This window comes from Helianthus annuus, chromosome 11, assembly GCF_002127325.2.
Source record: "Helianthus annuus cultivar XRQ/B chromosome 11, HanXRQr2.0-SUNRISE, whole genome shotgun sequence".
Taxonomy (NCBI): Eukaryota; Viridiplantae; Streptophyta; class Magnoliopsida; order Asterales; family Asteraceae; genus Helianthus; species Helianthus annuus.
The window spans coordinates 142,644,997-142,672,783 of NC_035443.2; the positions used below are offsets into that span (position 1 = coordinate 142,644,997).

General features: G+C 37.6%; 2 protein-coding genes across 3 annotated transcripts in view; both read left to right on the forward strand.

The window, feature by feature from the left end:
- LOC110890630 overlaps positions 1-27,586 on the forward strand; it is a 101,176-nt gene extending 73,590 nt beyond the window's left edge. Inside the window, exons 3-7 of one of the 2 annotated variants that reach the window (XM_035979155.1) lie at positions 26,201-26,246; positions 26,475-26,552; positions 26,946-27,041; positions 27,123-27,202; positions 27,289-27,586. In XM_035979155.1, coding sequence (XP_035835048.1) covers positions 26,201-26,246; positions 26,475-26,552; positions 26,946-27,041; positions 27,123-27,202; positions 27,289-27,394 — 406 coding nt within the window. In that variant the 3' untranslated portion in view covers positions 27,395-27,586. The remainder of the gene's footprint in view (positions 1-26,200; positions 26,247-26,474; positions 26,553-26,945; positions 27,042-27,122; positions 27,203-27,288) is intronic. The other variant, XM_035979154.1, reaches the window with a different exon arrangement.
- Positions 23,535-24,882, forward strand: LOC110892183 (alpha-ketoglutarate-dependent dioxygenase AlkB). The gene is made up of 3 exons (XM_022139463.2): positions 23,535-23,806; positions 24,018-24,338; positions 24,419-24,882. The coding sequence occupies exons 1-3, from the start codon at positions 23,561-23,563 to the stop codon at positions 24,692-24,694; spliced, it is 843 nt and encodes a 280-aa protein (XP_021995155.2). The 5' UTR covers positions 23,535-23,560; the 3' UTR covers positions 24,695-24,882.
- Positions 27,587-27,787: the final 201 nt, after the last annotated feature.

Genomic DNA, 27,787 nt, shown 5'->3' on the forward strand with positions numbered 1-27,787 from the left:
CGGAAGGAAAAGAGTTAAGCCAATTAGGATCAATGCAAAGAGCATTGAGTTGAAGAATAATTTGAACGAAAGACTGTTGGCTGCACAAAAAGATGCCATGTTGGAAGATAATCTTTTAAATGAAAAGTTAGGTGTAACTGCTGAACAGTTGACACCTGGAAAAGACGGAATTCTTAGGATGAATGGCAGAATTTGGGTTCCTATTCAAGGAGGACTACGGGATGTAATCCTTCAGGAAGCCCACAATTCTAAGTATTCGGTTCACCCGGGAGGTGATAAGATGTATCAAGATTTAAAGGCCAATTATTGGTGGATAGGTTTAAAGAAATCTATTGCCACCCATGTAGCTAAGTGTCTGACATGTGCTCAGATTAAAGCCGAACATCAGAAGCCATCAGGACTTCTACGACAGCCGGAACTTCCCACTTGGAAATGGGAAATGGTAACTATGGACTTTATAACCAAGTTACCCAAAACAAAGCACGGAAATGACACTATATGGGTTATTGTTGATAGACTGACAAAGTCAGCTCATTTCCTGCCCATTAAGGAGACTTATAGCTCCGATAAGTTAGCCCAGTTATATGTCGATAAGATTGTAGCTCTTCATGGAGTACCGGTGGCAATTATCTCTGATAGAGATACAAGATACACCTCTCACTTTTGGAGAAGTTTTCAACAATCATTGGGCTCACGTCTGAATTTTAGTACTGCTTACCATCCTCAGACCGATGGTCAAAGTGAGCGTACTATTCAGACCTTAGAAGACATGCTTCGTGCATGTGTTATGGATTTGGGTGGTAGTTGGGACGACCACCTGCCTTTGATTGAGTTCTCCTATAACAATAGTTATCATACCAGCATTCAGGCTGCGCCTTTTGAGGCACTGTATGGTAGAAGATGTAGAACACCTGTCTGTTGGGCCGAAGTGGGAGAAGCTCAGATATCAGGACCTGATATAGTCCTTGAGACAACGGAAAAGATTATTCAAATTCGAGATCGCCTAAAAGCGGCCAGGGATAGGCAGAAAAGCTATGCTAATTTAAGACGAAAGCCTCTAAAGTTTGAAGTAGGCGATAAAGTGTTGTTGAAAGTGTCACCTTGGAAAGGTGTAATGCGTTTTGGTAAAAAGGGGAAGTTGAGCCCCAGATATATCGGACCATTCGAGATCCTCGAATGTGTTGGCAGTGTAGCATATAGGCTAAGACTGCCAGAGGAGCTAAGTGGAATTCATGATGTGTTCCACGTTTGTAATCTCAAGAAATGTTTAGCTGATGAATCTTTAGCAATGTCTCATAAAGACGTGCAAGTTGATAAAAGCTTGAGATTCAGTGAGAAGCCTATAGCAATTGAAGATCGGCAAGTCAAGAAGCTCCGAAGAAAGTATGTACCGATAGTAAAAGTTAAATGGGACGCTCGTAGAGGTCCCGAATATACGTGGGAAGTTGAGTCCACTATGAAACAAAAGTACCCTCACTTGTTCCAGTAAATCTCGGGGTCGAGATTTCTTTTAAGGGGGTGAGGATGTAACACCACGTAAAAACGTGTCCAATTATACATAGACACGTGTCCTAAACTCTGACTATGCGAAAGATTTAAATTAAGGGACTAAAAGTGACAACAGTGAAACTATGCTTTCGCAAGGACTAAAAGTGTCAACATGTCAAACTTAGGCCTCTGAATGACCATGTGTGAAGATGATATTCTTAATTGGGTGATTGATTCGGTATACGAAGTAGTTTGTGAAAATAATCGGACGATTATAAATTACAAGGGTTAAAAGTGTCAATATGTGAAACTTGGTCTCCGAGTGGCCTTTTAGTGAAACCGAAGCTTCGTAATATTCAATCATACTCCCAAGAATGTATGATAAAAATTTCACATGATTCCGAGATCATTAAGTATGATTTTTAAACTTTGGATTAAAAGCGTCAACTTGATGAAACTTGCGTTTACAAAGGAATTTAACGAACCCGAGGCTAACGAGGTTTGTTTGTCCATCCTTGGGCTCTAAGAAAATAGTTACAAGGGCCTTGATTGCCAAAAATGGGGTTAAATAGGGTTAAAAACGTGCAGGGACTGAAATTGCAAGTTTTTAAACTTGTTGAGCTGGTAACCTGGGTGCTCGCGTAGCGCGAGCCCGAGGCCTTTCACCGTCGCGCTACGCGACGGCCTTCGCTGGGCAGAATGTTCTTGCCAGGTGCGGGTTTTTGCTCTCCACCGCCTTAATCTAGTTTGTATCGAATTTTGGAGCTATATGTCGGTTTATTTTAGTAGCTTGGACACCTGGGTTGATCTCCTAGCCTCAAATAACACCTGGAAGCAATCCTTGATCAATTCTTTCACTATATAAGGAGAGCTAGACTATTGTTCTTGGCACACCAATTGTAAACAACTTCAAAGGACTACCTCTGGAGCTTGCTAAGGACTTGGAGAAGATTTGAAGTGTAGAAAAGATTGCTAGGACCTGTAGTAAGCTTCTAATTACTCTTTTAAGTTGTTTAATTAGTTTAATTGCTTAAAAGTCAAACTTAGTGCCTAATCAGTTTGACTTTCGTTTTAATTACATGTGGCTTAACCACTGATCAAATTGAAAGTGGTTATGAAACCACATTAGTATAGGTGATTAACCCCTGAAAGGGTGTCTCCTAATTACCTTGTTTGACTGGTTAATTGTCGGGTCAAAGTAGTTTGACAAAAAGTCAAACTGGACAGAAATGACAAAAATGATTCTAATTAATAAACCAGAGGTTCTAAATTATATTATAACATTCTAATGACTTGGTAATGATTATATAAACATGTTTTATCAGTCCTAATCCGACAATTAATCATCTAAGGGCAGATTATAACCGAAAGTCGCAAAAGCTTGACTTTTGCTATGACTTCCAGTTCTGACCCATTCAAGCTTAATTCTTCCACGTTTTAAGCTTCCATTAGGACCATACTACATTGTAGTATAACTCTCTGAAGTTATATTACATGGTGCCTAATCGTTTGTCATTTATGCTCTTGATCGTAATTATGCTCATTAATGCCTAAAACGCCCTTTTTGCATAAAATTGAGATTTTTAGCAATGTGAATGAACTAAAACCTTTGCTACTGATATTTAGGCATGTCCCGAAAATTTGACATCAGTTTGGGGTCTAGAATGGGAGTTATGCTCAATAGCGTAATTAAGGGACTTCTTAGTAATTAGAAAGCGTAATTAGCATAAGGCCCATCTAAACCCGATTTTTATTACCAAACTTTTTACCTACTGATGTTAAATGATATTTTGGGATTTTTAAAGATTTTTATTTATTTTTAAGCTGAACTTAACATAGGATTATAGTCTAGTTTCGGTAATTACCAATTTTACCCTTTTCATGCATAAAATGAGTTTTACATAACTTTTTGAAACCAAACTTTTTGCTACTGATCCTAAATGATAAATGTATTATTTTGAACCCTATAAACTGACCAAAATATCAGATTTCCTATCTTTACCATATTAGCCCTTTAAACCGCATATTTAGCGTTTTTAGCACCTAGTATGGGTCAAAACTATATTTATCATATAAAACTCATAACCTACTAATGTTTTTAAACTAATTTACATAATATTACAGTAAGCTAATGTTTTAAACTCAGAAACTTATTTTAACCCCTAAAAGCCTATGTAAAATTACCAAAATGCCCATACGGTGCATAATTGGTTATAAAAGGTATATTTTCCATATATTAAGTATCCTACTGATGTAACTTAATAAAATACATGTCTTTACTAATCTAATCAGACCTGGAACTCAGTTTTATAAATAAATTCTTTTATAAGCATCAAAATTACCAAAATGCCCTTTTGGTACTTATTTTGGTTTAAATTGCTTTTTGGGCATAAATGTTGATATACTACTGATATATTGACATATTATGAGCATAATAATAATTAAGACCTGTTTATAGTTTGTCCGGTTACCCGTTACGCATTTACGCGTTCGGATCGGTTTACGTGACTAGTTTACGTAAAATAGCCGAAACGGGCTTAACCTAGTTATTAAAACCTCATTTTCCAGAATGTATTTAGTTTACCCATATTATACAAGTATCCAAGCTTGTCGGGTCTAAATCACATTCTATCCCGGTCTCCGTTTAATCTACCGGTTAGGTCCGTAAGGTTTCTTTCTAGCTAGTTGGTCTAAGTCTCCGACTTAAGTAAAGACCCATTAGCATCCTAATAGATAATTAAACCTTCTATACAGATTTATAGCTTCCGGTAAAAAGTATCTTTCAAGAATCTTAGGAATTTACTGCTACATCAGGTAAATACTTTTAACTTATTTTCCCTATACGGGCTTGGGATACGGTATATTAATACCGCTTGGTCGGGTATGGGATTATTATGTCGGATTGTGATTTAATAAATCCGCATAACCCGTTTTAATCTGTATTGTTTGATAACATAAACATTTGGGGGTTAACGACCGTGTCCTGGATATCCTTGGCTCATTCAAGTTATTAATGGCCACGACTATGCACGGGGTGCAGGCATGCACCCGACAGATGCAAATGCTAAATATTAATTTACCCACAAGTTGGGGATAACTCCTTTGTGGGTTCTATAAGTGGTGAGTCAGTTAATCATGTCCGGCTTACAAACCGGCCCCACATGTATGACAAGCATGTAAAACTGTATACAAGATTTTAATAAGATTGTCCCAAGTTATAAAAGAATTGTGCCTTGTGCATCTAAACCAATTTTCTTAAATGTTTTCAAAACGAGTCAGTTAAATTGTATTTACCAGTGTATACTGACGTATTTTCCTAAAGATTGATTTGACAGGTACTTATCGAAATAGGCTGGAGCTATAGGGTGTTGTAGAGGATCTTGCAAATCCCATAGATACCCTGAGTCTGTAGTTTTTGTTTCTTTGTACTTTATGATCCGCCTGTGGATCTTATTACATTCCAGTCTGTATTTTCTTGTATTCGAACATCGACAGACAGTATGGTTTGTAATAGTTTATTTACCCAGCCTTCCGCTGTGCTATATTATTGTGTGTGTTGACAATGATGATATCAACTACGTCACGATACTCCCCACCGGGCCCACCGGTAATATGTGGAAATATTGGGGTGTGACAATTATGAATTTCGCGTATATGAGTTGAGTGAAAATAGATTGTAGAATAAGAAGTACGTTTGATAAAACAATGCATTTTGAAATCGGTATGAGTGGGTATTTTGAATAATGATAAACTATTTGGGTATAAAATATGATCGAGTTTGCATAATAAGATATTTTGAAGAGACGTTTTGGTAACGATCACCTAGGTAAGGGAATCACCCCCAACTCGTTGGTGATGTCGTTTTTTTTTTTTGAAAAAGGGGAGTGGAGTTAGTCGTCAAGGTAAGGAAATCACTCCAATCTTAATGATATGTCTCCACTCGTCGTTACAAGGAATATGAAATTATATTATATGAAATCATGCATATATATAAATGTATGGTAAAGGTTCAATATGTTGTGTGCATGAAAAGAGAATATCAAAAGTATACTCGAGTTTGAAAGATTGCATCGTATAAAATAAATATTAGAAACACATGTTGATCAAAATTTGGATGGTTCCAAAACGGAACTTTGACTAACCAAAGTGGTCGAAAAGTCTTTCGAATTTGAGGAGCATGCTTTGGCCTAATAGGTAAAATACTCTCGCCGACAAGTCGGTTAACGGTATTTACCCTTCCGGTTACTACATGTCCCAAATAAATCGAAATTTCGAGACTTGGCGGGATTTATGAAAAACAAAATATCAAGGAGTGGAACTAGTCGACAAGGTGCGGGTTTCACCCCTAACTTGACAATTTCGTATCCTAAGTGTGGTTGGTACTCGTCGGGTCAAAATTAAATTTCGACATGTTGACGAGGGTCCATTAGAATTTGAAATTTGAGATTTACCATTAAGATGTGGATTTCACTCCTAGCTTAATGGCGATATCTCGTGTAAAAAGAAGAATAGGTAGATTGTGAGTCGTTCACCAAATTGTGGGTTTCACGCCTATTTTGGTGAATTCGTCTCGAGTGTTTACGGATTTAGAATAGTCGAGTAAAATGCATGAGGGAAAGAGTATGTTAAAGGAATAAACAACAAATATAAACGCACAATGAAGCATATTTAGAATAGCACATAATGTGTGGGATAATAAAACATGTATTAGCACATAATAAAGCAAGTATAGCATGTCAAGTGTTAACACATAAGCGCCATATATGCTTAAAAGATCAAAAGAGAATGAATAAGAGCAAATAAGGTAGCATGCAAGTAGTTTCAAGTAAAACATAAGAATAAGGCTCTAAAACTATAGACTAGGCTAAAGCATTCCTACTTTTCCTAATTCCCTATAGTTATGGCTCTGATACCAATCTGTCACACCCCAACCAATGGCGGAAACATCGGGATGAGACGAAGTGTGAAGATTGCTCGAGACATCATAACGCTAATAATTGTGACAAGTATTTAAATAATCGTTTCATTTCATTTCTAAAGAATCAAGTACAAGGTTTTGAAACAAAATACAACAACATAAATAATAAAATGATACAATACAAATACAATTCTTTCTAAGTGTGTATCTAAGCATCCTACTAGATTCCATGCATCGTCAACATCCACCTGTAACATGTTAAAATAAAGTTCAATGCAAAAGCAAAGGCGAGTATACAAGTTTGATACGTACATAGCAAAAGATAAGTTTGAACAATTCCTCATAGCAAGCATGCGATTCAAGATGAACATTTAAATATGGTATGTGTCTAACATATCAAACCAAGGAAACGCAATATGCTCATGACATAACCGAAGATAAAGAGGCGGGTCGTTAATCCTATAGCGCTACATATGTCACGGTTTGGCTCGTACGAAGTTAATGATAAATTCAACACATAAGATAAATCCAAGTTTAAAGCATCAAGCCATCACGTATACAAGCATGTTATAGGAATGTTCATGTGTTTAAGCAAAATGTTCATGTGTAAGTTTATTGATAGATAAACATGTTACACCCCAAAAGTGGTAAAAGTAAAAAGGGGAATACGAGTATACTCACAAGGTTTGCATAAGTTTGCTGTGGAGAACACTAGCGGAGACTGCGGCTGTTGTTGACTTCCTTCAGAGTTGCGGTCCTGCGCGGCAGTGCTGTGTACGATGACCATACCAGTTGCAATTTGTGCAATAGCGACAATTTGCTTCTGGCGGGTGATGATACGTGCACGTGAAACACAGGGGATGGGGCCCATTGTAAGCACGTTTCGGTTGAACTGGGACTGATTGGAGAGGTTCGGGTTGCGGCAGTCCAGTTGTTGATGAGTCTGGGCTCACGGTCTCTTGTTTGCGGCTCGGTTGTGCTTCCTGAGATGATGCAGTGTCGTTGTCGGATTCGCCTGATGATTTGATGGAGACATTGTCGGAGCAATCCTTAGAAAAGCTTTCAGAGGAGCTGTCAGATGATTCCTCGATCGATTCGCCAGAGGAATCGTCGGATGAGTTGATGATGATTGCTTGACGAGCTTGTTTGACAGGCTTCTTGGAGAAAAACCCGTCCAAGACTCGTTTGCTGTTGATCTCTGCGGCTAAACGGTAGGCTTCTTCGATGGTAGCAGGTCTTGCAGCTTCTACAAAATCACCCACACTCTCAGGTAAGCCGCGGAGGTACTTCGCGATGGCTTTCCTTGGAGTGTCAACTTGACTTGGGCAGATTGCACTAAGCTGCTTGAACCTTGCTGTGTAGTCAGTATTGTCACCTCCGTTTTGCTTGATCTCCCAAAATTCGTTTTCTAGCTTCTGGACTTCGTGAGGGGGACAATATTCTTCCTTCATGAGTTCCTTCAGCTCGTCCCAAGAGAGGGCGTAAGCTGTGGAGATCCCACGTTTGTTGCGTTCGGCGGTCCACCAGTCGAATGCTCGCGATTGAAATACCCGGTAGCACAAGTAGTACGGAAACTATCGGGACACCCACTTTGTCGAAGGGTGACTTCGATAGAATCGAACCACTGGAGCAGTTGGGTCGCACCTCCTTCACCTGTGAATTCCATCGGGTCACGGGTCACAGGCTTTGAAGTGTTTGTAGAGGAAGGTAGATTGCGGCGATTCCGTCTTAGAGTCCTTCGTGGCTCGAGAGTTACTGAGAGAGTGCACTTGAGCAACAATTTGAGGAATGAGCTTGACCACTTCCTTGGTCACAATCGAGGCAATCCTTTTATCGGCGCTTCGTTTGGCTCTTCTCTTAGCTATTCGTCTCGAGATAGAGTTGTTGGAAGGCATCTAGACAGAGAGAGATTTGGAATGAGATTCGATCATAATGATTTCGAGTTTACGATGCGATTGTGTCACACCCCGACCAATGGCGGAAACATCGGGATGAGACGAAGTGTGAAGATTGCTCGAGACATCATAACGCTAATAATAGTGACAAGTATTTAAATAATCATTTCATTTCATTTCTAAAGAATCAAGTACAAGGTTTTGAAACAAAATACAACAACATAAATAATAAAATGATACAATACAAATACAATTCTTTCTAAGTGTGTATCTAAGCATCCTACTAGATTCCATGCATCGTCAACATCCACCTGTAACATGTTAAAATAAAGTTCAATGCAAAAGCAAAGGCGAGTATACATGTCACACCCCAACCAATGGCGGAAACATCGGGATGAGACGAAGTGTGAAGATTGCTCGAGACATCATAACGCTATTTGTGACAATAATTTAATAATTCAAATTTCATTTCCAAAATAAATTGTCAAACATTACAAGAAAAGCATATAACAACATTGCTCAACATAACATAAACAAAATTGATACAACACTTTAAACCTAAACGTCTAAGTGAGTATCTAGGCATCTTTGCTATCCGTTTTCATTTCATCATCGTCAACCTGTAACATGTTTAAAAATACAATTCAATGCAAAAGCAAAGGCGAGTATACAAGTTTGATACATACATAGCATAAGATAAAAGTGTGAACAATTCCCTCATAGCAAGCATATGATTCAAGATAAACATTAAATATGGCATGTGTCTAACATATCAAACCAAGAAAACGCAATATGCTCAAGACATAACCTCAAGTTTACGGGCGGGTCGTTAATCCTATAGCGCTACATATGTCAAGGTTTGGCTCGTACGAAGTTAATGATAAGTTCAACACATAAGCATAACCCAAATTTAAAGTATCAAGCCATCACGTATACAAGTATGTCATAGGAATGTTCATGTGTTTAAACAAAGTGTTCATGTGTATGTTTTGATAGTTAAACATATTACACCCCAAAAGTGGTAAAAAGTAAAAAGGGGAATACGAGTATACTCACGGTTTACAAGTCTTGACTTGGAAGTTCCGAGAGTAAGTTTGGTGGATGATTTAGCTTGGAGCACCTAGTCCTTCTACACGAGGAAACGTAGGTGTGTGAGTTTGGCGTTTACGGAAGATTATAAATTGGAGTTTAAAATAGCATAAAGTAGGGTATCAAAATAATCATCCTTGACTTATACTCTTATATGACACTACGTAACCACTAGGGTTATATTGTATTTCATGGGTAGTAAGCCCATTAGAATCATACTTGGAGTGTTAAGTCTTAGATGTCATCCTACTACTTTAACATATAAACACAAGTTTAATATTAAAGGTTCGAATGGGTGTGTATATATATCTAAGTATTACATATTATTAAGTCCAATAATTCAAGTAGGAGGTAGAAGATTAAGATCTTCGTTTAGGCACCTCTAGTCATTCATGAATGTCATGTACGGGGTAGGAAGAACATGCTTCCGTTTAGGGACCCCTTAGATGTTCACCACTACACTTGATGTAAAAACAACCAAGGAGGGTCATGAACTAAGGTCATTACAAGTAAGTAAAGTAAACTATCTATTAGAAATCATCAAACCATGTGAGGATTTTATGTTTGGAACAACCCAAGTTGTTCCATAATCACTCATATATCAAAACTATGTTTGACACGATTTGTGGGTTGAAACCCTAGACAAAACACAATGTTATGAGGTTTAATCCTCTGATATTTGAATGTCTCAACCATGTTTTTAAGCTTACCCAACCATAGGAGAGGTTGTAAGCATTAGGACATTGGTGTGAGATGTGTTAGACACAAGTTGGATAAGAAGTAACAAGTTGTTGATTAATAAATAACAAAACAGAAAGTTTTAGTCCATTTTAGGGCAAATCCAAGCATGATTCTTCCAAGGAAAAACCAAGGATTCAAACCCAAGGACATAACAAAGCAATAGGAAGAAGAATCAAGTGATTTAGCTAAGAAATAAGCAAGTTACACTCACTTTAGTGAAGGTACAAGAATCTGTCCAAAAACTCAGATTTACTGCAGATTGAGAGTGATTTTGTGAAGATTAGAGAGTTGTGAAAGTGTCAAATGGGTTGGGGAAGGTGGGTATTTATAATGAATGAGTTAGAAGGTGATTGGAGGTGATTAGAGGTGGATTAAAGGTGATTGGGTGAGATTAGAACTTGGGATTTCGTGCAAAATTTGAAAGAAACACAAGTCTGCCGAAAACAGGGGCTCGCGTGACGCCAAGGAGCCTCGCGTCACGCGGCGCCCTTGATCTCCAGACTTTCGTTTTATTACAATTTAGCCCCTGAAGTTTTGAGTTTGATGCTTTTAGGTGCAAACTTGAGAGTTTGGGGACTTGTTTTGACATAAAAGCATAGTATAAGATGTAATCAAGCACGATAATCATAACCGAAGTATAATTAAGCGTATAAGTTTCATAATCAAGTATTGTTTACGTTCAAAATACGTTTAATGCACAAGTTTCATGTATTTACAAGTTTCGCACATAGTTTCCAAGAATAACGATTAAACATCGATTGATTCACCAAATCGAACATACGAGCATACATAGAATGCGTATAACATAAACGTAACAAAATACAAGCTTCATAAATGATCCAAGTCTCGTTTTGATAATTATTACAATGAAAGGAACAAATACAAGAATACAAGGTTTCCAAAAATAGAAATACGAACAAAGCTTTCCATAAGTGGAAAGTACAAAAGAGCCGGGCGTTACAGTCTCCCCTCCTTTAGAAAATTTCGTCCCGAAATTTAGGAAGATGTAGGCTTGAAAAAAAAATTTGGCAATAAGGTCCAAAAAGGTCTTCAAAACACTGAATTTCTCATGGCACGTTTTACGAGAGTTTGGTAACATGATGAAAACACTTATATATAGGAAGTACCAGCGGCGTATCCACCATGTTTTGACCATGTGACGTCCGTTTCGTATTCGGTGTCATGTTACGTTCCGTGTCTTACCATACACAATAGTACACTCTATGGTTCTCATACGACTATCACTATAATCCCGTGTGCACCCGTGATTACATTGATCGTTACATGATCCGCATAACTTGTACTAGTTGCGTATGAATTAAGGTATAAATAAATTCTAAAAATAAGACTGCGTGCATAGAGGCATGGCATATAAGCACGCTTGTGTTTCAAATAGTATAATTACGTAAGCGAATCCCTCGGGTTTCACCCGCGTATAGTGCGAAGGTATAAATTTTGTGTAAAAGCATGAGTCTAGTATAAGTTTAAATAAAACGCATGCCAGGAGTATGAGTAAAAGTATGAGTATATATGCGAGTACAATTTTGAGCATAAACGAATGATCGTGAGCATAAACGTAAATCGTATAAATGAGAGTATATATATAAGTATGAGTCTATCATAAATTGTATAAATGCAAGTATAACTATTTATTTAAGTACAAACGTAATTGTATTGGTATGAGGAAAATATATGGATGTGAATATAAGTTTAAGCATAGTAGTATAGGTACAGGTACAAGTAGGATATATGAGTATAAACACGAATATGAATATTAGCGCAACGTAATTGTGAGTGTAAGTATAATTGTATTACATGAATATAAACTTGGATATAAGTATAGTGTAAATGTATAATTTGGGAACACGAGTATAATATAAAACGTATGGATATAGATATGATTATGAAAGTTAACATAAATGTGTAAATATAAATATAGGTGTAGACATAAGGTGTAGAAATACGAATATGGATATGAGTGTAATACGTAATGATTTTGTTTATGATATGAATCGTAATATACGAATTTAAACATGAAAAGAAAGGCCAAGAAGTTTTGAGTATGAAGGTAAAATGAGTGTATAGGTGAAATTGTTGTGAGATATAAACTAAAGCACGTAAAATGATATACAATTATAGTTGTTTGAGCAAGTGTGAAATTTAATTAAAATCAAAATAGATTGAGTTGACATGAAATATAGAATCTAGTTCATAAATGTAAAGAGAGCATAAAAGTATTTATTGGTCATGCGTATTATACTTTGTGAAAGAAAGGGAATGCTACTCTTGCTTTAAAAAGGATTTACATTCGTTGAAGATGGTTGGTTCTTATGAAGTTTCCTTGCCCACACATTTAAATTGACGTATTGAATAATGGTTGAAAAGGTTCTAGAAGTAAATAAGTTTGCATCGTTTTAAATGATCTTGCATTAAAGAAGAAATTCGAATTTTAGACATTTTTTTGTGAAAACGTTGATTCGTAGGAAAAGGATTTTGGTATACGATCTTAGTGATTGTTGAAAAAGCGTTTTTAATAAAACATTTTACTGATTTTGAAAGAAATTTTAGTAAATGATTGAATAACTTTGGTAGTATTTTATAGGTGTGCGGGAAAAAGTTGATTTGATTTCCTAATTGAAATTAGAAGATCTCTAGTTTAAGGATATAAGATGAGCCTTTTTCAATAGTTACGTTGGTTACAAAATTTCATGGGCAATGGGTTTATTAAACCAACTAGGTTGATAAGTAGTATTTCGTAATTTTTGAAAATCGAGACATAAGCGTTTATGGTAAAGGTTAACAATTTTTGTGTGTATGAGCTATATAAAAATAGATTGTAGAATAAGAAATTCGTTCATGTAAACAATGCATGTTGAAATAAATAGGGATTTGGCTAATGATAAAAGATTTAGATATAAACGTGATCATGTTTACGTAATATAGTCTATTAAGGAAAATATCGGTAACGATCGCCTAGGTAAGGGAATCACCCCTAATTCATTGGCGAGGTCGTTGTAAGATGAGAAAAGAAACGGAGTTAGTCGTCAAGGTAAGGAAATCACTCCTATCTTGATTATATGTCTCCATTTATTGTTACAAGGGGTATAAATAAAATTATGTGAACTCATGCATGTAAATAATGTATAAATGTACGATAAAGTATTTGTACGATATGCGCATAGAAAATGAAATTAAAAAAAATAATTCGAATTCGAAAAGAGGGAGTAGATGAGACTTGGTCATAATGTTTGTTTAAGAAAATGAAATTGATCACATAGCATAAAGGGTCACATAACGTAAAGATTCAAGTTGATTTGCATAGTATAAAAGTTTATATGTCTCATGTAGCTTAATCATGTATTCCACATAACATGAATAAATGAAAGCATTGTAAATTTAGTTTGTTCACGAGAATTATTATTGTTTATGATTGCGGTAACGTGCGAAATGATTAAAACGACATTTCGAAATGAATGAACGTTCAAGTATAAAATCACATATAAATTGAGATACATAAAAGAGAGGCTCAATAAAACATAGGAGTGTTCCGGGTAGAGGAACGTCGACAATTCCAAAGTGGGTCGAAAGTCCTTTCGATTTAGAGATATTGTGCTTTGGCCTATAAGTAAGATACTCTCGTCGAGAAGCGATTAACGGTATCTTACCCTTCCGGTTACTACACATCTCTAAATGATTGGAACATTCGGGACTTTGGCGAGAATGAAAATCAAGGAATGGGACTTAATCGACAAGATGCGGGTTTCACCCCTAACTTGACGATTTCGTACCCTAAAGGTGGTTGGTACTTGTCGGCCAAAATAAAATTTTGACACTTTGACAAGGGTCCACTAGAGTTGAAATGGAAATTACCATTAAGTTGTGGATGTCACTCCTAGCTTAATGGTGAAATTTCGTGCAAAAATAGATTAAAGGTAGAGTGAGAGTCGTTTACCAAATTGTGGGTTTCACGCCTATTTTGGTAAAGTTGTCTCGTTGATGTTACAAGAGTATAAAATAGCATAAGTGTATTCGTGTTAGCCTTAGGAAAGGCGCATAAGTTTATTAACAAGAAGTGTAGCTAGGAAGCATGTAAGATAGAGCACAAATGTTTTAAACAACAAATAAGAGACAAAGCTCCTAAAACTATATACTAGGGCAAAAGCATGGCAATTTTCCTAATTCCCTATAGTTATGGCTCTGATACCAATCTGTCACACCCCAACCAATGGCGGAAACATCGGGATGAGACGAAGTGTGAAGATTGCTCGAGACATCATAACGCTATTTGTGACAATAATTTAATAATTCAAATTTCATTTCCAAAATAAATTGTCAAACATTACAAGAAAAGCATATAACAACATTGCTCAACATAACATAAACAAAATTGATACAACACTTTAAACCTAAACGTCTAAGTGAGTATCTAGGCATCTTTGCTATCCGTTTTCATTTCATCATCATCAACCTGTAACATGTTTAAAAATACAATTCAATGCAAAAGCAAAGGCGAGTATACAAGTTTGATACATACATAGCATAAGATAAAAGTGTGAACAATTCCCTCATAGCAAGCATATGATTCAAGATAAACATTAAATATGGCATGTGTCTAACATATCAAACCAAGAAAACGCAATATGCTCAAGACATAACCTCAAGTTTACGGGCGGGTCGTTAATCCTATAGCGCTACATATGTCAAGGTTTGGCTCGTACGAAGTTAATGATAAGTTCAACACATAAGCATAACCCAAATTTAAAGTATCAAGCCATCACGTATACAAGTATGTCATAGGAATGTTCATGTGTTTAAACAAAGTGTTCATGTGTATGTTTTGATAGTTAAACATATTACACCCCAAAAGTGGTAAAAAGTAAAAAGGGGAATACGAGTATACTCACGGTTTACAAGTCTTGACTTGGAAGTTCCGAGAGTAAGTTTGGTGGATGATTTAGCTTGGAGCACCTAGTCCTTCTACACGAGGAAACGTAGGTGTGTGAGTTTGGCGTTTACGGAAGATTATAAATTGGAGTTTAAAATAGCATAAAGTAGGGTATCAAAATAATCATCCTTGACTTATACTCTTATATGACACTACGTAACCACTAGGGTTATATTGTATTTCATGGGTAGTAAGCCCATTAGAATCATACTTGGAGTGTTAAGTCTTAGATGTCATCCTACTACTTTAACATATAAACACAAGTTTAATATTAAAGGTTCGAATGGGTGTGTATATATATTTAAGTATTACATATTATTAAGTCCAATAATTCAAGTAGGAGGTAGAAGATTAAGATCTTCGTTTAGGCACCTCTAGTCATTCATGAATGTCATGTACGGGGTAGGAAGAACATGCTTCCGTTTAGGGACCCCTTAGATGTTCACCACTACACTTGATGTAAAAACAACCAAGGAGGGTCATGAACTAAGGTCATTACAAGTAAGTAAAGTAAACTATCTATTAGAAATCATCAAACCATGTGAGGATTTTATGTTTGGAACAACCCAAGTTGTTCCATAATCACTCATATATCAAAACTATGTTTGACACGATTTGTGGGTTGAAACCCTAGACAAAACACAATGTTATGAGGTTTAATCCTCTGATATTTGAATGTCTCAACCATGTTTTTAAGCTTACCCAACCATAGGAGAGGTTGTAAGCATTAGGACATTGGTGTGAGATGTGTTAGACACAAGTTGGATAAGAAGTAACAAGTTGTTGATTAATAAATAACAAAACAGAAAGTTTTAGTCCATTTTAGGGCAAATCCAAGCATGATTCTTCCAAGGAAAAACCAAGGATTCAAACCCAAGGACATAACAAAGCAATAGGAAGAAGAATCAAGTGATTTAGCTAAGAAATAAGCAAGTTACACTCACTTTAGTGAAGGTACAAGAATCTGTCCAAAAACTCAGATTTACTGCAGATTGAGAGTGATTTTGTGAAGATTAGAGAGTTGTGAAAGTGTCAAATGGGTTGGGGAAGGTGGGTATTTATAATGAATGAGTTAGAAGGTGATTGGAGGTGATTAGAGGTGGATTAAAGGTGATTGGGTGAGATTAGAACTTGGGATTTCGTGCAAAATTTGAAAGAAACACAAGTCTGCCGAAAACAGGGGCTCGCGTGACGCCAAGGAGCCTCGCGTCACGCGGCGCCCTTGTTCTCCAGACTTTCGTTTTATTACAATTTAGCCCCTGAAGTTTTGAGTTTGATGCTTTTAGGTGCAAACTTGAGAGTTTGGGGACTTGTTTTGACATAAAAGCATAGTATAAGATGTAATCAAGCACGATAATCATAACCGAAGTATAATTAAGCGTATAAGTTTCATAATCAAGTATTGTTTACGTTCAAAATACGTTTAATGCACAAGTTTCATGTATTTACAAGTTTCGCACATAGTTTCCAAGAATAACGATTAAACATCGATTGATTCACCAAATCGAACATACGAGCATACATAGAATGCGTATAACATAAACGTAACAAAATACAAGCTTCATAAATGATCCAAGTCTCGTTTTGATAATGATTACAATGAAAGGAACAAATACAAGAATACAAGGTTTCCAAAAATAGAAATACGAACAAAGCTTTCCATAAGTGGAAAGTACAAAAGAGCCGGGCGTTACAATACAAGTTTGATACGTACATAGCAAAAGATAAGTTTGAACAATTCCTCATAGCAAGCATGCGATTCAAGATGAACATTTAAATATGGTATGTGTCTAACATATCAAACCAAGGAAACGCAATATGCTCATGACATAACCGAAGATAAAGAGGCGGGTCGTTAATCCTATAGCGCTACATATGTCACGGTTTGGCTCGTACGAAGTTAATGATAAATTCAACACATAAGATAAATCCAAGTTTAAAGCATCAAGCCATCACGTATACAAGCATGTTATAGGAATGTTCATGTGTTTAAGCAAAATGTTCATGTGTAAGTTTGTTGATAGATAAACATGTTACACCCCAAAAGTGGTAAAAGTAAAAAGGGGAATACGAGTATACTCACAAGGTTTGCATATGTTTTCCGATTATCCAATTGTTGACGAGTAGAGACTTAGAGTCCGAATGTATAAGGGTTAAAGTTCAAGTATGTTTAGAGTCGAGATTCGGTGTTTAAAACAACATAAAAATAAGATATGAGAATAACATGGAAAATAATCATTTAGTACATATGATGCTTGTTCTTGACACTAGGAAACTCGAAGGAGTTTAGATGTTTTCATGGAACAAGGTTCCATTAGAATCGTGACAAGTTATCATAGTCTAGGATGATGTAATCTAGTACCCCGACATATGAACACTAGTTCATCATCAAGGATTCGATAATTCGAATAATATGTTTAGGGTATATAATATATTTCCAATAGTTCAAGCATGAGGTAGAAGATTAAAATCTTCATTTTGGTACCTCTAAATGTCATAGAAATCATGTAGGAGGTAGGAAGATCAAGTCTTCCATTTAGGCACCTCTATGTGTTCACCACTACACTTGATATAAAAACAACCAAGGAGGGTCATGAACATACAATAAAGAATAAGAAATATACACACTAACTAAGAGAAATCATCAAATCATGTGAGGATTGTATGTTTGGACAACCCAAGTTGTTCCATAATCACTCATGTATCAAAGACTATGTTTGACATGATTTGTGGGTTGAAACCCTAGACAAAACACCAAGTTTATGAGGTTTAATCCTCTGATTTCAAATGTCTCAACCTTGTTTTTAAGCTTAACCAACCATGGGATAAGTTGTAAGCATTAGGACATAGGCATGAGATGTGTTAGACACAAGTTGCATAGGTTTAAACAAGTTTTGAAGAACTAAAAATCAAACAGAAAGTTTATGGACTATTTCGGGGCATTCCAGGTCTGATTTCTCCAAGGAGAAGTCTAGGAATCGAACCCCGTGATTATCCAAGCAAGTAGGAAAAAGAATCAAGTGAATCGGATAAGAATTGAGTGAGTTATGCTCATTTTCGTGAAGGGGTGTCAATCTGCTCGAACCCTTGCTTTCAGCTACGGTTTGGAGGATGTTTTGAGAGTTTTTAGTGTTGCAAAAGTGGTAGGGAGGCTGGTTATAAGTGATATTTATAGGGGGAAGGATTAGGGTTTCAATGGGTTGGGCTTTGTAAGTGTTTAGAAGGGGTTACACCTTGAAACTAGCCCACAAAACCCAACTATATGGGGCTGAATTTTGCTGAATTGGGGCTGCCATATTTCTTTATTTTTTTATTTTTTTAAAACATTATAATGAGTAATTTTGTTAATTAAGTTGTGTAATAATATGCAACAATGTTTCCCCTAACTTGTAACAAGGTGAAATATGAAATAAAACATGATTTAACTAGGTAAAAAGTGTAATGTACAAGTATGTAACATGTTTGTAAGTGACAAGTATATGTCACATATTAGATGATTAACTGTTGTATAAATAAGCATATTATTAGGGGTTTTTAGGTATCAACAATTTAAGGACAAGCATGGACATGCATCGTGAATAAGTATCGTATAAGTATGAATTACAAATAAGGATTCGATGTACAATGAATTCGAACGTATGAACATGTATGAATATGTAGATGGTGAATTTAAAGAAATACGAATTTTATTTATGATCCAAGTCTCGGATTTTACAACGAAAAGACGACTACAATAATACAAGATTTCCAAAAATAGCATTACAAGGCGAGCTTTCTAATTATGGAAAGTATGAAAAAGCAGGGCGTTACAGATTGAGCGCGGTCGAAACTTGTAATGTGCAATATAAATAGACTTCACATAGGAGCCACATAGGAGACATGAACTTCCTAGATTTTCACGCGATGTCTTGATTGTACTTAGATATAGATAGTCGTAGTTCTTACTTATTCACACATATATATAGTTTAGAATGCGCGAGGACGCGTTAAGGGAGGGATTGCGAGAGAAATCGGAAAATTGGACTTTAGTCTTGTTGCGATCATTCGGTCTTTGTTTTGGATTGCGATGGCTATGCGAGTTGTGCGTTTTGTAAACAGAGAGCGAAAACTGATAATCACAATCAAACACATAAAACGTAACTGAGGTCATCAAATCGTAAAATCCGGTGAGTTGTAGGCTTATTAAGATACTCGGGGTGCCTCGGGTGTTTAGGCGTCGACTACCCAAAGTAACTCAATCACACCCAACAAGTTCGTGCACACGCGTTGACTCTGGGGGTTTATGCTTCCACTGGGTTGCAGCTCATGGCATTCATCCTCCAAGTCATCGCGAGGCTCGAGTCATTGTGATAGTCGAGTCCCTGGTGAGAGCTTTTTGAAAAATATTTTAGGGAGTGGAACGGTTCATTAAGGTACGGGTTTCACCCCTGACTTAACAGTTTCGTTCCTAATTTGTGGTAACGCTCATCGAATGAATCCGAGAGCTTCACTAGAATTTCGAAAGGGAGGCTTTCGTCGAGGTATGGATGTCACTCCTGACTCAATCGAAAGATTCTCGTGCTAGAAAAATGCGCTGAGTGAGCAATCCTATCGAGAGTTACTGGTTTTCACACCTGGTCTCGACTGGATCGCTCGGTTGTGAGATGCGAGTATTTTCAAAAACATGTGTATTATGTCTGCCTTAGGAAAGGCTAGTAGTATTCCAGCCTTAGGAAAAGCTTCTCCGTGTGAAGTTGTAGTATGCGGGGTTCACACAAAGTCATAGTTTTTTACAATTTCGATCAGAAGCATCAGGTAGGCGCAATACAAACCCTACTGGGTTCGTACGAGGCAGCCTGTGGGTGCTTAAACTATAGACTAGGTCATTCTCTAAGACGTCGACCCGGACTAGGTCGAGTCTTGCCTAATTCCCTATAGTTATGGCTCTGATACCAATCTGTCACACCCCAACCGATGGCGGAATCACCGGGGCGCGGCACTAGGCGAATCAGATTGCTCAAGAGAATCCATAACAACTATATTGCGATAATATTCATTACATTTGTCATCCCATACTAACAAACAATACAATCACATAAGTTATCACAGATTTCTTGTCCTCTCGAACAATTCAAATCCGTCAACCTAGAATTTAGGTGAGTTTCTAGACTTCCTAGCTTGATTTGATGTAGATTTCGACTAATCCTGCAACATACGTTAAAATAAAGTCAATACAAAAGTATTGGCGAGTATACAGGTTTGATATGTAATAGTAGAATAGTTTAAAGTGTTGCGAATTTCCATATGCATAAACGTAATACACGACATATATACTCACAAAACTGATACTACCAGCTAAGTCCTCGATGCTCGACTCTTCGATGGCATAACTAGACCCCGTCGGGCGCAATAGTACTATACTAGTCTGGGTGGGACGTCACGAGTATAAGTCGTAGCATACATGCAACTAGCATCACGTATATCTATGCAAACAGTTATTCGCAAGAGATAGATTGACAATTTGAATCATTCGTTTGATAAGTTCGGTTTGTAAGGAACGTATGTTACACCCAAAATTCGATAAAAAGGGGGTCAAGTATACTCACAGTGCGTATTCGGTTGGATTGACGAGATGGTGCCTGAGAATGTCCTGATTTCAGACTAATTGCATAAGTATTGGATTACGCGTCAAACGGTATCGAATTACGTGAAATTGGACGAAAAGTTGGATTGAGCTGGCCCATTCGGATGGACCGCTCGATCGGCCGGGCTGCTCGATCGAGTGGGCCGTTCGATCGGCTGGTCCAGCCGATCGGCTGGGCCGCTCGATCGACTGGGCCGCTCGATCGGCCAGCCTGTCCAGCTGTTTTCGATGATTTTCGAGTGTTCTTCGGTGTTTTTGGTCGAGACGTTGTTGTGACGCGTTGAACAACTGAAATTCCATCAATTCCGACCTGTTCTATCAGCCGGGAATCACCCCGTTCCATCAGAACTGGCCGTTCTTGGCGGTTTTTCCGTGTTTAACCCGAAATGGGTCGTCTCTTCGGTAGGAATCAGATCCCTGACCAACACGACACTAAGAATGAGTAGAAGGTCGGTCTAAGCTCTGTTTCTACCATTTTTGTGTATAGATCTGATATGAAAACCTTGATTATCCTTATGGAATTTCTTAGATCTGAGTTGTTCTTAGTGGAATGAGGCCAACATTTGAAGTTCATAAGAACTTTGTGATGACATCACTCTGAACATCTCAAATCCATGGCTTCTTGATTAGAAAACATGGATTTGGACGAGATTCATGAAGAATCGCATGGAAACCATTCGGAACTGAGTTGTTCTTCATGGGATGACATCACCTTTGAAGAACTCCATGGTGACATCACCCTAGAACACTCCGAATCCGTTGATTTTACGGTTAAAAGTCGGATTTTGAAAGATAGAAAGATGAAGGATTGCATATAGATCGAAGTAGTACAAGATTTGAGTTAAAAACTTACAAGAATCGCGAGAAATCGGAAGATTAAGGGGCTGGAATGTCTTGGTCAAGTGCAGCAGCAACAACAAGTGCTTGGAGGGTGAAGGGGGTATTTATAGGCAAGGAAGGAGGAAAAGGGAGGAAAAAGGTGGGCCGGATCGGTTGGCCCAACCGATCGGCTGGCCTGTCCGATCGGCTGGCCCGTTCGATTGGATGGTCCAGCCGGATGGCTGTTCTGTCCGATCGGCCGGCCCAGCCGATCGGCTGGCCCGTTCGATCGGGCGACCCAACCGATCGGCTGGCCCGTCCGTACGAAAGCCCTTGATCCTCGTTTTTGGTGCGATTTCGAAAGTTTGAGCCATAATTTCATATATTTATATAGTTTATTTAATTATTTGTTATAATTAAACACAAAAGGGCCGTATATACGTATCTATATATCCAATATTCGGTGCGATGATCGAGTTACGCGTGCCTTCGAGTGCATTCTTCGATGTGATGTGCCACAATAATTATCGGGGCACTACTTGCTCGTGTTGCCGTCATCGTCATGATGGCTGGAATCATGGTACTCACCCGATAGTCTTTGTTAGCGTTGCTTGTTTACGTTTTGACACCTCACGGTTATCGAGGAGGGTAGATTAAGCCCTCACTCAACATCATCATGAGTGTTATAATTTATTGAAAATAGGTTTGTAATAGCGATAGAATATGCGTAATTATTCGATTATACTTCGACTTAGCGATAGATCCTATATAGTTACATTATGATCCGAATCTCTGGTGCTAGGCGTAACGAGTGTATCGAATAGTAACAACGCACGAAAGTGCGGGTTGTTACACGGGCATACGCGAGTTCAACTAATTCCGGTTCCATTTTTTGCACCCCCCCTGCGCACGCGCGGGTAGGGCTTGTGGTAAAACATGACATATAGATATATTAGTGAGGTAAACCTTTTACCTTATAAATACTCTATTCTTTTGTTCCCACTCCAATTTGGGCTAAACTGGCAAAATGGCCCAAACCACAGGGACTAAAATGACATTTAACTCTTAAAAAAATATATTAGTTGGGTTTGGGTTAAAACGAGTCCAGACCAAAATGGGTTGGCGTTGAGATGAGTTGTTTTAGAAAAACTTTAAAAAAGGTTCACTCGCAAACAAATTTTGTCATTGGCGATTGGCAATGGGTGGTGACTGGGGAGAAGGAGGTAGTGTTGGCGGTTGCAACGGAGGCATCAGCCGATAGTGTTAGCAGTGGCGACGTTGATGGTGGCTGAGACTGAGGCGGTGATGGTTGTGATGATGACGGTGGTGATGTCGGCAACGATGAGTAGGTGATTGAGAAAAAAAAAACATCGTTTTGGGTGATGATATCCCATTTAGATTCGTTTTAAACTAACAGGTTTTATAAGAATGATATGTTATCTAATTTGATTAGACCTAAAATGAAGTGATGTTGAAGCAAATAAAGTATATGTAACTTTTCTCAAATAAATCAACCCAGAATTCTTTCTAATGATGACTAGTCTTCATTAAGCTAAAAATTATATAATTGCCATCAAATATCCAAGCTTGAATATACATCATGCTTTAGAATGCACGCTCACTATAAATGTAATATGTGATTAATAATTCTCTCGTGTGTATAAGCTGACCATCGAGAATCTTGCCACTATAATAGGTATGCTCTTAAGTTCCTTTCTTTCCAAGTTTATCCTATTTTAAGGTAAAATAAAATTTATCCTTAACATTATTATTATTCTCAAGGAAAATTAAAATTAAAACTCACGATTCCTTCCTTCCTTGCTCCCCAATTCATTGACAATGGTTACATTTTTGCTTTCCAAACCCTGTTTTTATCCTCATTCATCTTCTACTCACCACCTTTACCGAGTCAGTCAGTAATTCATTATGGATTTCTTTTTTTGCCCTAATTTAATACTGCTCATCAACATTAAAATCCTTTTCATACGATTTGATCCATTTTGAGGGTTGTTTGTTTGTATATTCACGTACGTACTTATTACATGCAGGATGTGTTTCAACGTCGTCATTCGATTGGGCTGAGGCAGTATCACCACACTCCTGCTGCTGCTGCTGCTGCTGCTGGTGTGCAAGCCTTTGGTTTAATCCTTCCCCCTGGTGCCCCCAACACGAGTTCTGCGACCCCGAACACGAGTACCAAACCGGTAACTGATCTTCCAGTGTCTCATCATCGAATACTTAATCCTGGTATGATTCTCTTGAAGAATCACATCACCATCAGGGACCAGGTACTTGTAGTACTAGTAGTATTCCACTAATTATGTTGTTTTGCATTTTTTTTCTACATCAGAGTGGGGTCCGGGTTATGGGAATTTATTGGATTTTTATATATTAAATATATATGATATGAGTTGGACATCAAGTCGTTTATAAAGAAGTTATGATTCCGCCACTACAAACTTGGGTTGAGTTAGTTATAATTTGGATTTAATATTTTAGGTTGATATAGTTAAAATATGTCATACGTTGGGAGTGGGTCCCGGCGGGTTTCAGCAGCCGGGTTACAGTAGCGGATCTAAACTTCAACTACAAAGGATGTGTTTTGGTCGAAACTGGGATCCGGAAACAAAGTATAGAGAACGTTACCGAAATGATGGTTCTATACCGCCCCCCGTTCCACCTCTATTTATTCCATTGGTTCAAAGTTTAATTCAAGATGCTCAAGCTCATTTAACCTCAGCGAATGAAATTCCTTTAATGCGCCCGGATGTTTGTTTGGTCAATTTCTACACGGCCACTGGTCGACTTGGTCTTCATCAGGTTAAGTTAACCCGTCCGTTAGATATAAAACATAACACAAATTATTAACTTGAAAAATGTTTGTGTTTGAATGTACGTAGGATCGCGATGAGAGGCCTTATAGTATCCGGGGAGGGTTGCCTGTGGTTTCGATCTCCATTGGTGATGCTGGAGAATTCTTGTATGGTCATACTAGAGATGAAGACAAGCTACAGAAAGTTGTGTTGGAGTCGGGTGATGTTGTGATATTCGGTGGCAAGTCTAGACTGATTTTTCATGGGGTGAGGGGAATCTTCCCGAATACAACTCCTTTGCCGTTATTGGAAAAGATCAAGCTCAGACCGGGCCGTTTAAACCTTACGTTTAGACAATTCTGAGCCTGCTCATTTTGCTAGTAGCATATGGAAGTCGATTGACCTTTAGCTATTTTGTGTCTTTTTTTTTAACTCTTGTAGTTGACCTTTGTTTGGGTTCATTTTAATGAGTTGATGCTCATTGTAGGTTTTGTAGTTTGTAATTGCTGGATAACTCTTTGAATCGTTTAAATCACTCTCAATTCAAAGTATTTTGATGGTACTCTAGAAAATCTTTTTTTTTCGGATACTTTGGAAAGAAGACAAGAACGAGTGTTGTGAAAATGTACCCAAAACAAACCAGAGAATTATGTTTTACGGGTTTTGAATAATCACAATGGTAAGATTATACAACACAATGCTTCTTGTATAATCCCTTGTCTGCCCCTTTGCAACAGACCCTTGCGGGCGGTGGTGCTACTGTTTCTGCAAACACAAAGGTTTGATTGTTTTTGCATTTTTAGTACTTTGATTGCTTCTGATTGGTTTTGAGTTTTGATCTTGATTCTTGGAGGAAAGTGTGTTAATTCTTGATGATCAATGTTTTGTTTTATAAATTGCATCAATTAGTGCATGAGGGGGTTTGGGGGGGGGGGGGGTGTAGATAGCATTGTAAGTCTAGAGTTGATTACTGTTTGAATCTTGGGTTTAAAAAGTGTGTCTAGACACGATGCACACTCAGGTGCAAGCCTCAGCGCTTTTGACTGCTTGAGGCGACGACTGTACAGGAGTCGCACTTGAGGCGCAGGCACAAGGTTGTAAAAAGTGCGTCTAGGCGCGAGGCGCATAAGCGCTTCTGACTGCATGAGGCAGTGAGTGTATGGACGGTAAGGTTGCTACCATGTGACCCGAAGGTCATGGGTTCGAGTCATGGTGCCTCGATAGGGAGATGTCTGCAAATTCTAAACTTAGCAAAAATATCGTATAATGAATGAGTCAGTAGTTGTTTTGGAAAGTTGTTCAATGCCTGCAAAAAGAAGAATAAAATTCGTCGATAATTAATGAGCATTTAACAAGTAATTTTAAAAGGACACAAGTTCATGCCCCGGATCCGTATATATTTAATGATTTTCATTTAGGAGAATGAATAGGAGATTGTAAGTTTTGTAACCTAGGTTTATTTCATAAGTTTTTATGCGATGGATAGAACATTACGCCCGGTTAACGGCACTGGAAGTGGCAGAGAAGTGAGTAAACGGTTGTTTTTCGATTTAAATCAACGGCCAGAAGAGGAAGAACCAGATGGTCAACAAAAGGTATAGTTAAAAACTTAAAAAAGAAGTTGTGATTTTGAAGCATGCATTCGAGTAGGTAGTTCTTTATGTGAGAAAATAAATATCTTGTTAGTGTGTTTTTGTTCAATTAGTCATATGATGTTTTGGAAAGTAGGTAATTTTTTGTCATCTGTAGGTTGTGGGTCAATCATCGGTTGCTGTTGATAATAGCTTAAGGTACTATGAATCCACATACCATATGTTGTTTGGTTTCTTTCTTCAGACCAACGATCGTAATCTTTATCTATATATGCAGGGATAAGAATGGAGATGATGCGTTCGTCGTTATTAGAGATAGAAAGGTAAACTAACCGTATGCATTGCCAGTTAGACTTGGTTTTTGGCTTGTTCAGGCTGTTTGAAACTAGTTTTAGCCGGTTCAGGAGGACCTTTTTTCGGTTTGGATTGGTTTTGTCCCGTTTTACGTCCTGCTATGTTTGACAACAGAGCCTTGTATCTGTCTAGATAGGCTAAATTGGTACAAACAGGACTGTCCATGAATGCTTGAAATTTTTGTTGTATGCTTGTAGGTTCAAGTTTCAGAGGGCACGTCGATTTATGCCCAATGCCGTTCATGGTTAAAGAATGGGGTTACTTTAGAAAAACAGGTACATGATAGTTGTATATTTTTTATCTTTCGATTCATGTCATGGTGCACAAATGTATTATTGACTGTGTGAGTGATCATATATGTACAAAACATCTCCTTGCTTCTTTCAAAGAAACCTTTCTACTCACAAACTTGGATTTAAAAAGCACGCCTGAGGCTCGCATAAAACAAAAAGCGCAGGAAGAGCTCATTGTTTTGGGGATATTTTAGGCTGAGGCGCGCGCCTCTTGTATTTTGGGTGTTTTTATGCATCAAACTGTTGTAGAATAGGTGCAAACCGAATGCATAACATCTCTTAAGGTTGCCTATTCAGCAAATGTCTAAAATACCCTTTACTATATATGTGTTTTATTGAATTAAAAGTTAAGCTGAGCTGATGCATGATTGACAGCCACAGTATCCGGATTGTGTCAAATCTCTTCCAAAGCCACTGCCTGCATTAACGGTAGAAGCAAGAAAGGAGGATGACCTGGAATTAGAGGAGGAGGTATTTATATCCCTTTATGTTATGTACCATGTTGTTACACTATCACTAACAAATGATGATTTTTCCTTTATCGGGTGTCAGAATCCCGAGAATGTCGATCACTTGTCTGCTAAGGAGCTGTTGCAACTGCATGTTAATCATGCGAAGAAGGTTCGAGCGAGGTATGTACATATATATATGCTACTTAGTTCTTAGTTTGTTGACTCTTAAGATGTTGAAAGTCAATAATGTATGTTGTTATTTATAGATTAAGAAATCAACGGCTACAAAGAATCGAAAGGTACAAAGACCGTCTTGCTCTACTCTTGCCAGCGGTTGCGGATCAACAGCCAAAGAATGACCCTGCATCTTGAAGCATCCGCATTCCAATGAGCAAACCTGCAAAAAGAAGCCAATTTTCTAACCAACTTTAATAATTGGCTCTTTTTATCTTTTATCTTTTATATTACTTTATAATTATCTTTTAATCTCCTTTAGAACATTGGATAACTAATTAGTTTGTTAAGATATATATGTTGTCATGAATATGATTACAGTGACAATGTCTGTATCTCCTTTTTGATCTGTTGAATTCACTGGAATTGGTATTGGAAAACGTTTCATCAAGAAATCATGTTTGGTTGGTTAAGAAAAGAAGCGGTATCCAAGAATCCTTTGGTTATGGAATTTTAACATTCCATTAGAATGTTTGAACAAAAATGATCAAAATTGTTAGAATAAAACATAAGCATGCATTGTTGGATCTA